This window comes from Arctopsyche grandis, chromosome 9 (assembly GCF_051622035.1).
Source record: "Arctopsyche grandis isolate Sample6627 chromosome 9, ASM5162203v2, whole genome shotgun sequence".
Classification (NCBI taxonomy): domain Eukaryota; kingdom Metazoa; phylum Arthropoda; class Insecta; order Trichoptera; family Hydropsychidae; genus Arctopsyche; species Arctopsyche grandis.
This window is the reverse complement of record NC_135363.1, coordinates 27,529,603-27,540,694: the sequence shown is the minus strand read 5'-3', so window position 1 is coordinate 27,540,694 and position 11,092 is coordinate 27,529,603. Positions and strand designations below refer to the sequence as shown.

Below are 11,092 nucleotides of genomic sequence, written 5' to 3'. Positions count from 1 at the left end.
GGTAGACAGACGCACACTGTTAATTTATGTTCATTGCCTTCAGACTATCCAAGAGTTGAAGAGTAATAATGTCCAAGCGGAAATTTAACTAATTGTGATATGGAAAATTTATTTCACTCACCCGGATGAAGTGTTCGTCTTCAAAATACTAGTCGCCTGATTGTTTCCATCCCACCTTTTATATATGTTTATGTGTATTATCGTGTATTTTGTACCTTTCATAGTGAAATCAGTTTTTTTTTCTTTTAATTAAAGACAACTTCGTTGATATCGATCAATATGGCCGTATTTGTTGACCTCAAATGTATTTAACATGATATTATTTTATACGTTGACAGAAGGAATGCATTTTATATGGACGTCTGCATTTAAATTTGTTTCTCCCACATATGACTATTGTTTTTATTGGGGTCTTCGGAAGAATTGCGTAAATTTTTTTAAATTAAAATAATCGTCTCGTAATTTATGTATAGATGCCAAAAATTACAATATTGTATCCATAGCATAATTTTTTACTGTATCGATTGAAAGATATATACATAAATGAAAATTATTGAATTGAGACGGTGAATTTGCTGTCGATTTTTCACAATCAAGTATACGCTAATGTTTAATGATTAAAAAAAAAATCGTGTATTGAGAGCCTAAATAACATTTTTCAAAAATAACTTTATATAATATACATATATTTGTATGAATGTATCGATTTATATAAATAATAAAAATAAAGACGCATTTGTGTATATTGAATATTTGAAATGCAAATTATTATATTGTACATTATTATTATGATTTTATTCGTCTGAATTAATCTTTTTATTTTGAATATATATATATATATATATATATATATATATATATATATATATATATATATATATATATATATATATATATATATATATATATATATATATATATAATCAATTCAATATTTGCGAATTAATTTTTTTTTTTTGTTTTGAAGAATTGGTGCTAGAATTAATTCAATTTATATTATTTGTAATCATGACATGTGTATGTATGTATGTATTATTATTAAATGATTTGGTTGTATAAAATCGTGAATTCTGTTAGATCTTACATTTTAATGTTTTTTCTTTATATATTTCGCATGTCAGTGTAATTTATTTATATTTATTTATTGTACATGTATGTATGTTTGTGGATGATATATATATATATATATATATATATATATATATATATATATATATATATATATATATATATATATATATATATATATATATATATATAAAAAGAAAATTGTTGATTTGTAAATACAATATGAGGGAGAAAAGTGTCTATCGATATATATATATATATATATATATATATACGTATGTATGTATATAAATGAACGACGGTGATGACGGTATTTGGGAAATATTATCTGATGATTTGAAGAACGTTTCCTGTGCAGTATTCGTAATTGGAATTCACCGATAACAAGGAAATTTACTATTTGCTTTCTGTGATCTTTTCATGTTTTTTTTTTTTTCAATTTATCGTATTCAAATACATTTACAATTAGTTGTTTGCTTTAATTTATTATACGTTAATTGATAATTTTCGATGGCCATATATTTATAATGTATTGTATAAAAAAAAAAAATACAATAATTTATTTACTCTTTAAGTAGTAAATTATTGCATCGTTCAGCGCAGTCTAAATTTTTAAGCTGAATTTTGTAAACCCATTGCGTTAAATATGTAGAATCAGCTTCAAAAATATATTTAATAATAAAAAATCACATCATTTCAAATGACGAACCGACGACTATCATCGTATTGGGTTTTGCGAATGTGCAAAGTGTAGGATTTAGTACGAAAGTATACTCATAACAATACATGATGTACAGGGAATAGATAATAATTCATTTATTATTAAGTAGAAGATTTAACTATATATATATGATAATATTGTAGAGTTTCAAAGTTTTTCGATGACGATATTAGCGAGTAATATTGTTTTGTGGGACGATGACGCTGGAAGCTAGCGTGTGTGCTTACGTCTGCGTCATTATGCGTATGTAAATTTATATGCAGATGTATGCACACATATTATATATTCAAGTATTTATAAGCAATAGATGTTTTTTGTACATATATTTGACAAAGATTCCCCCATTCGTTTATTATTTTTAACCATTTGACTGCCGCTTTAATTTACGCTGAATCCCATTTTTCATGCGATTTGATCTTTTGTGCTGTTTTTATTTTTTCATTTTGAAAGCAGTTCTGTTCGAAAGTGGCAGCTGAACGGTTAATAACAATATTTTGTATATATACATATATCTATATAATATGATAATGATTTTTATATAATTTGTACTGAGATTGATTTTTATGTTATAGTTTATACATATATATCAAGACTTTGTTTATTTATTTAATGAATTTATACTGTTTCAGTGAATAAATTTAATAAAAAAAAAAAAAAACGTCTTTTTGAATTCGTATTATTACAAATTTATTTTTCAAAATATACATACATATTTTTAAATATTAATTTCTAGCTTTAAATTATTCATAGTGAATTCCATCAACGTAAAAGGCCAAAGTCGTGTCACAGCATTTATTGGTGATTAATGAGATACACGCACTGGCAGTGCTCCGTCCAGAATGTCTTAAGTACCGCCTTATAACGGATCGGTCGCTCCTGGGCATCTTCGACGTCCGGTTACTTCCCTATTTTTTAGGCATGTACCCGGATATGTATTCCCACGGTATCGGTCACCTCTGAGAAGGGACCAATACCGGCCAATTCGGTGGCCATTGTTTAGCCTACTTGCACTTAGTCTAGAGATAATCCTTGAGACCAATTATAACGGTCACACAGTCTCTGGGATGCTACTCGGCCTAATCCGATTGCACTTACTCGGCGGTGTACGTAACAATATTATTGAAAAGATTATTATAAAAAATAAATTCATTTGACATTTGTAAACTCTTAGACACTAATTAAACATGTTTGCAAAAAACAGGGCTTTGGAATCAGTGTAGTTGAAAATCGATTAATTCAAATCCTGACGTCGCATTTATTTATATTTTTAATTAATATTGAATTGCTAACGACGTGTAGAATGTATGCAGTCTTAGCTTTTATCTTAATTAATTGTAATGATTTATGTGTTTATGTGTATATGCATGTATAATGTTTGTATGTATTGTATGTGTATGTGTATATGTATATATATATATATATATATATGTATATGTGAATATATATATGTGTAGGTGTGTATGTATGTATATGTATATGTGTATTTTTATATTTATGTATGTATGAATGTGTATTTGTGTATACGTGGAAGTATTTGTGTATATTTGAATGGTGTACATATATGTTTATATAATTGTCTTTGGCCAGGAAGGCGCATTGGGTTTACCTGTTAGGCCTTCTTGGTGTAAATTCAATAAAAAAATATATAAATAAATCTTATATATTTAGGCCCATTGCATGTAGAAAAGGTTAATGATTTATGAGCTACATATATACAAAAATATTCGAAAATAAGCCCATTCCTAACTTTAGTTGGCAAAATTACTACAACCTAAAAATTCAATTTACATTTCAAAACTTATAATCGGAGTCAGATCGTCCAAGTCGTATTTTTTTAATGACTCCGCAGACCTGATACAAACGAATAGTTAAAATACGATCAATTTACCCTGTGTATGCCAATCGAAGGCTCACAATATATTATTTTTAAACAGGGAAATTTTAAGAAAATTAGAAATGACAATCTATATACATATATACTGTTTCAGTGAATAAATATAATAAAATTGAAATCCACGCAAAAGTTGAAAGCTTAAATTTCGACCCTTATAAAAAATGTTAACCGATCCTTCGGCTGTAAAAGCAGGTATTAGTTCTTTGTGTATATCGTAAGAAATTTGTTTTGTTGAAATACCCAAAGTGAAATATCCTGTAAATGTTTACACACGTAAAATGAAATAGTTAAAAAGTTATTTAATTTCACTGAGGGTCCATATTTTCTCACAGAGATCGGGGCCCACTTGCCATCAAGCAATGTCGCTTGTATGGCCAGTCCGCCACAGGTTGTACCTCCTGCCCGCACGGCTATTTATCGGATGGCTCATATTTCAAGAAAACGAGGTTACCAGAGATTATTTTAGCCTTTTTTTCTGGTAGCCTGCGCTCATCACTATTTTCATAATTTTATGTGATGTATGAGTGGAATTTTGATCTTCTCTCTTCGATTTGGGCCTCGCAGGGATGTTTTGTATTTACGGTTGGTTCTTATATATGTACATATCGGTGCTGGCTAGAGGTGCAAAACATTCCCTACTATATATCATGTTTATTTGTTACTTTTACTTGCAATTGTTTTTTTATGATTATATATAAATGCACTTTTGTCTGTATATATATTTTTCTCTTCCGTGTTATATTTTCGACCACTGAGGCGCTTTAGGGATTTCAGTGATGCCACAATGATCCAAACTTAAATAAAATAAAATAAATAAATTTGACCTCCACAAACAGGAAAGTGCCAAAATTAATCATCACAATATACATATAACATATATACAATAACAACTCACCTCGAAAAGTTTCCACAAATAATATATAGCATATTTACAATGAGATTTCCCCTTGAAAAGGCTCCTTAGATATATAACATATTTAAAATGATTACAATATATGTACATATGTATATTATAATGATAATTTCCTTCAAAAAGTCTCCTTAAATATTATTACTTACTTATTATTGGTAACCAATACAGTTCCAAATTAGCTTAAAACGTTCATTTCTACGAACATGTCAAAATATACAGAATATATAAAGATAATTTTAAGGCTACTTAATAACATTATCAGGTATATATGTATGTAGTTTAACCCTTCAGGGATTCACCAATCGGAACTTTTGGATGCATTCAATTAACCAGCCGACCGGCAAGGATTTTATATGCTTCATATTATAAGCAAGTTCAGGCTGCTTTCTGTAAATGATATAATGCCCACAATGGGCTAGCGTGTCATTCTTGCCGACGTGGAACGGCACCAGAGCCTCTGCTTCCGGAATCGCTTCCGGATCCGGTTCTCTCTTCAAAACCAACCCTCCTCCGTTGACGACGAGCTTTGTCAGTATCTGCCTGTTGACATAAAGATCTTTGTTGATGTCGTAGTTCGTGTTTAAGTCATGGAAGTAAAAGTGGCAACCGTTGAAGAGTGGCGGATACATCTTCAAGCGGTTCATGTGTGAGAGTCTGAAGCAGTCCGAGTTGGGTCCGAGTCCGATGATCTCGTGCCGCTGCCAATCGGCGAGCTCCGACTCATCAGAATTGATTATCCATTCGATGCTGATGACCGGCACGCCGAATAGCACAGCCGTGAGGGTGTCTAAGTTCAAGCCGCAATGTAAATCGTTTACGAGTACGTGCGTGACGTCTTTGTCGATCGACTTTGCGATCTTAAGATTTGGGTGGTGTTTCTCCAAGTTTTTCAACTTGGACGATGTGTCCGTGTATAAATCCGACGGGTATATGTTGAAGATCTGGTCTTGGTTGAAGCCGCACAGGACGGCAGTCATGGAGTGCATTTTATAGTGGTTTTCGCTCCACGTTGATGCAGTGAGAATCTTTTTCACATCTTCACCGGCTAAATCATACGGCGACACTCCTTTTGAGTTTCGCATGTGTACATCGGCGCCGTATTCGACTAGGAGCTTAATAATGACGAGATTGCCCTTTTTGATGGCCTCGTGAAGCGGAGTGTCGTTCATCGGTCCAGGTACGTCCGGAAGAGCGTTCTTCTTCAGAAGGAGTTCCACTAGTTCTGCCAGGTTGTTGATTACAGCTTCGTGCAGCGGAGTCCAGCCGGCGTTGTCTGCGGTGTTGGGATTTGCATCCGAGTTGAGCAAATCTATAGCTTTCGAAACGTTCTGGGAAGTGCACGCCGAATGTAAAGCGGTTTCTCCTTTTTTGTTCCGTTTCGCGGCCTTTGAAGAAGTAGACATGAGACTTTCGTTCGGTAGGTCGTTCATTTTTTCAATGACTACTCTTGGCGTTTTTAATTTCGGGCCTCTTTTGAGCGGGGCTATACACTTCAATTTCGATTTGTTTAAAGATACTGTGGTCGGTTCCTTGGAACGCGAATTTCCATATACAATCTCCGTGTTGTAGACGAAATCCTTCTGAATTTTGGGTGTTCTGTTCCTGCACGATCTTTTATTCCGATCGCGTTCACAATCATCGAGTGACGATTTAGTGTGAGTAGTGGACGGTTGTACCGATGGTGGCATCTTCGGTCTACCTCGTTTCGGTCTTTCTTTGACAGACATGATGTTTTCCTTGTCAGTTATGATTGTAGGCAATTGTTGAAGCAAGGCGACACAAGCCGAGTGCGCTGGCTTGTAGTGGTCGTCCTCGAAGCCCTCGAGCAGCTTCTTCACTTGCCTGACCTGCTCCAACAACTCCATGCTCCCTTTCAAATGACAGAATTGCGCGAAATCCTCACTTGACATAACTGTTGTCAGTTGACGTTTCACACAAACATCAGTCTGGACCATGAACCATGCTTGCCGACAAAGAAATGTTAAAATAACAGAAACATTTCTTGTATCAATAACAGGTACGCGTACGCTGCAATGGTGCGTACGAACCAAACCAACGAACGGTCTCTGGGTCAACTTTTTAAACCAGTAGCGTACAAAATATCGAAATGAAAATTAAATATCAAAATTTAAAACTATTATTATTATATTAAAATTAAATTCAAATATCAAAATAAAATTTTAATTAAAACGAAGAAAAATAAAACAGAACATGCACAATTTAAATAAATTTTCGAGATTGACATAAAATTAGATCATCAACAATCACATACAGGTAATCCTCGACGAGAAAACTGGTCACACACTAAAACTGGTCACACACCCTAAGATTTTATCCTTGTATTGACATAGGTTTGACAGTGATTCAGGGGCGTCATTTGGGCGGGGGCCGGGGTGGGCAGCTGCCCCTTCCCCCCTAGATTTGAACGGGACTATCCACGTTGTTTAATGTATTATGAATTTGAATTGAAATACTAAACCAACAAAAATATAATATTTAAATTCTTAAGAACACTGTCAGGTATAAACAAAACGATTTTTCCCAGAAAAAATGGTCCAAAGGGTCGTTTTGGTATATTTCACTAGAGGTAGGATAGCCAAGGGGCCGCTCATTGTTCCATTATTGAAAACCCTTTGTAAAAAGGGTTCGGCAAACCTTTAACAATGCATTTACAACATTTGAACAATACGCGGCACGCTCTGGGTCCGGGCTTTATATATCACTGTCAAGCAAGGATAAACACTACCATGCAATTTCAACGACACGGCTCGAATGTTTCGTTTTGAAAAGACTATCCCATGTATGCCGTACGATATGTTTAAAATTATCTACAAAAAAACCCACGTCCCACATTCAACGCTGTGTGATTTCGCCCTTACAAGCGGAAATGGCTCCCACGTTGGGATGCGCATGGGCGTGCAGGTGCCCTCCAGGAGTACGATATAAAGTCTACGATATAAATAGTCACACCCTAAAATCGGTCAAACAGTTTTTTCGTGACCGATTTTAGGTTGTGACCAGTTTTCTTGAGACCAGTGTGGCGGCTCGCTTATACGACATGGTCGAGTTTGGTTGCCTTCCTGCGAGTGGGAACCAACTCGGCTGGGTTCGGAGAGCTGCTACTCACTCTGTCTTCAGCTGTCATATAATAAACACGTGCATTAACATGCCAGTCGTCTCATTCGTTCATCCTCCATACTGGTGACCCCCGACATCGAGCCACGCAGCCTCGATCAATTTCAACATGCCGCTCATCCCTGCCTCGCCGAGCCAGGCGGGGAAGCAACCCGCCGCGCCCCCATCGCCATCAACACAGCACGCCGCGGCCCGCGGGTGACAATAAACGAGCAGACACGGCTACCTACCTACCTACCTACCTACCGACGTCCAGCCACAACGTCGATGACAGGTGCTTTAAAAAATGGGGGAGCGAATGAGACGACGATCTTGACAGCTGGATGTGGAGTCATGCGCGATCCACTACACATAGAACGGTCATCCAGCACCACAAGACATACACCACCTCAGCACCATCATCATCATCATCATCATCATCATCATCAAGGCCCCGTCCGTCCCCACGAGCGTCGTCACGCCGAGACGGGCGGTAGCGCTACAACACCTCCACGAGCCACAACGACTCACAGTCCAGCTCGGAGTATCATCAACCACATCGATGCCCCTGCCGCCCCCGCCGCCCCACCAACCGACATCAGCCTCGGAAGAGCGGCGCCGCCGCAGCATCGCATCGCATCGGCGCGACCATCGGACCACCCACCGTCCTGCTCGCGACGTCACCGCCCTCGAATCTACCGACCATTCAGGGCGGTACACCTATGTACACAGCGGATGACCCACGTCAACATTTTTTTTCTCCCCACTCAATAATTTTTTTTTCTCTTTGTGTAACAATAATTTTTTTCTTTTGTAAAATTTGTTTCTTTGTAATTTTGGTATCGCTGATGCTGGGGGGGGAGTGATGTGGCGGCTCGCTTATACGACATGGTCGAGTTTGGTTGCCTTCCTGCGAGTGGGAACCAACTCGGCTGGGTTCGGAGAGCTGCTACTCACTCTGTCTTCAGCTGTCATATAATAAACACGTGCATTAACATGCCAGTCGTCTCATTCGTTCATCCTACATACCAGTTTTAGTGTGACGGGTGATCACGCGTGACCGATCTAAAGCGACCGACTGTCCTGTGACCGGTTCACATTTGACCAGACTATCTTCTCATCAGACTTCGAGTCCAGTAGTAGCCTTAAAGTTCCTGGAACTCCCACCCTTTTCATATGCAGCTGTTACAGAACAGCCAGAAACCGTCTCCGCAGAAGAAAGACCTCGCCACAACCAGCGTTGATGAGAGTTCCAGCTTCTCTTCCGCCATCTCATACAGAACTAGGAGAACCCCTACGAACCCTACGACACGTCTAGGTCATTCCACGATTCCCCTTTATATTGTACTCCTGGAGGGCACCTGCACGCCCCTGCGCATCCCAGTGTGGGAGCCATTTCGGCTTGTAAGGGCGAAATCACACAGCGTTGAATGTGGGACGTGGGTTTTTTTGTAGATAGTTTTAAACATATCGTACGGCATACATGGGATAGTCTTTTCAAAACGAAACATTCGAGCCGTGTCGTTGAAATTGTATGGTAGTGTTTATCCTTGCTTGACAGTGATATTTATTTATTTATTTATTTTAAACAGACCATTGTGGCATAACAGGAATTCCTAAAGCGCCACAATGGTCAAAAAATATAACACAAAAAAGAAAAAAAACAAAATAACAATTAACATAAACATAAATACATCCATACATACATAAAAAATAGCATTTATAATAACAGATAAAGTAAAAATATCAAATAAAATATAGCATAAGGAATGCCTTGCACCTACAGCCAGTTTCAATAAATATGTAAGAAACAACTACAAATACAAAACATCCCTGTAAGGCCCAAATGGAAGAGAGTTAATCAAAATTTCACTCATAAATCACAATCAATCATGAAAACAATGATGAGCGCAGACTACCAGATAAATGGGTTAGAGTAATTTCCGACAATTTACGCTCACTAAGGTGGAAAATATCACATTCAGTCTCGGCAGCAACGATTTCATTAAGAAGTCGGATAGCTCTTGGAATAGGAGCCATTCGAAAAAGGACTGTGCGGGCAGGAGGTACAGCCAGCAAATGATGATGTCTACCACGCACATAGTGAATAGGGACATAAAGCCCCAACTGCTCCAGCAACAACGGGCATGACGTATTACCACGTAAGAGCAGGAGAACGAAACGAATTAATGAGAAGTTTCTCCGAAGTTCAAGGGAATTATACCCAAGCATGCCCAAAAGGAAAGGAGTGGGGTAGAGATATGGGTAATACCCATATTCTTTCCTATATAGGAAACGAAGAAATGCTTTTTGCACTTTCTCAATCATCAGAGAGTAATTTGCTTCATGCGGATTCCACACAATCGCATTATACTCTAGCTTACTTCTCACAAGCGAATTGAAAAGCAAGCGAGAAGACAAAGGATTGGAGAATAATCTTGCATATCTCAAAACAAATCCAAGTCGACGAAAGGAACGATATATATAAAGGTGATATATAAAGCCCGGACCCAGAGCGTGCCGCGTATTGTTCAAATGTTGTAAATGCATTGTTAAAGGTTTGCCGAACCTTTTTTACAAAGGATTTACAACAATGGAACTATAGGGGATGAACGAATAAGACGACTGGCATGTTAATGCACGTGTTTTATTTATGACAGCTGAAGGCAGAGTGAGTAGCTAGCTCCGAACACAATCGAGTTGGTCCCCACTCGCAGGAAGGTGACCAAACTTGACCATGTCGTTAGGGAGCCGCCACAGAACAATGAGCGGCCCCTTGGCTATCCTACCTCTAGTGATTTTTTTTCTGGGAAAAATCGTCGTGTTTATACCTGACAGTGTTCTAAAGAATTTAAATATATTATTTTGGTTGGTTTAGTGTTTCAATTAAAATTCATTATACATTAAACAACGAGGATAGTCCCGTTCAAATCTAGGGGGGGGGGCGGCCGCCCACCCCGGCCCCCGGCCAAATGACGCCCCTGAATCACTGTCAAACCTATGTCAATACAAGGATAAAATATCGCTGAAAACACTCCAGGGGATGATTTTTGGGACTGCATGCCTCAGGAATGCCTTTGCGTGCTTGTGTTTATTTGCATGTGCAAAAGTATTTAAAAAAAAAAAACACGTGCCGCGTGCCTCTCAATGTGTTTTCGCCCTTATAAGCATGTGTGCATATATACATAATTATATGAAATGACGTAAAAATATTTTAATTTCAACAAAAATTAAATTTTATCTAAAATTCAATCCTTATAAATAATACAGAATAATTTTACACGAATTGTATAGTATGTGTTTGGTTCAAATAATCATTTATTTTTGTAATCATTTTTTTCTTGGAACTGTGGCGGCTCGCTTATACGACATGGTCGAGTTT

General features: G+C 37.1%; 1 protein-coding gene across 1 annotated transcript; it reads right to left on the bottom strand.

The window, feature by feature from the left end:
* Positions 1-3,435: 3,435 nt before the first annotated feature.
* Positions 3,436-6,642, bottom strand: LOC143916497 (uncharacterized). The gene is made up of 2 exons (XM_077437631.1): positions 4,579-6,642; positions 3,436-4,477 (listed from the first exon to the last, which is right to left on the bottom strand). Exon 1 carries the CDS (start codon positions 6,549-6,551, stop codon positions 4,884-4,886), a length of 1,668 nt encoding a protein of 555 aa, XP_077293757.1. The 5' UTR covers positions 6,552-6,642; the 3' UTR covers positions 3,436-4,477; positions 4,579-4,883.
* Between the last annotated feature and the right edge of the window lie 4,450 nt (positions 6,643-11,092).

Coding starts and splice junctions, on each gene's coding strand:
- LOC143916497 (XM_077437631.1), bottom strand. CDS start 6,551: ATGGTCCAGACTGATGTTTGTGTGAAACGTCAACTGACAACAGTTATG.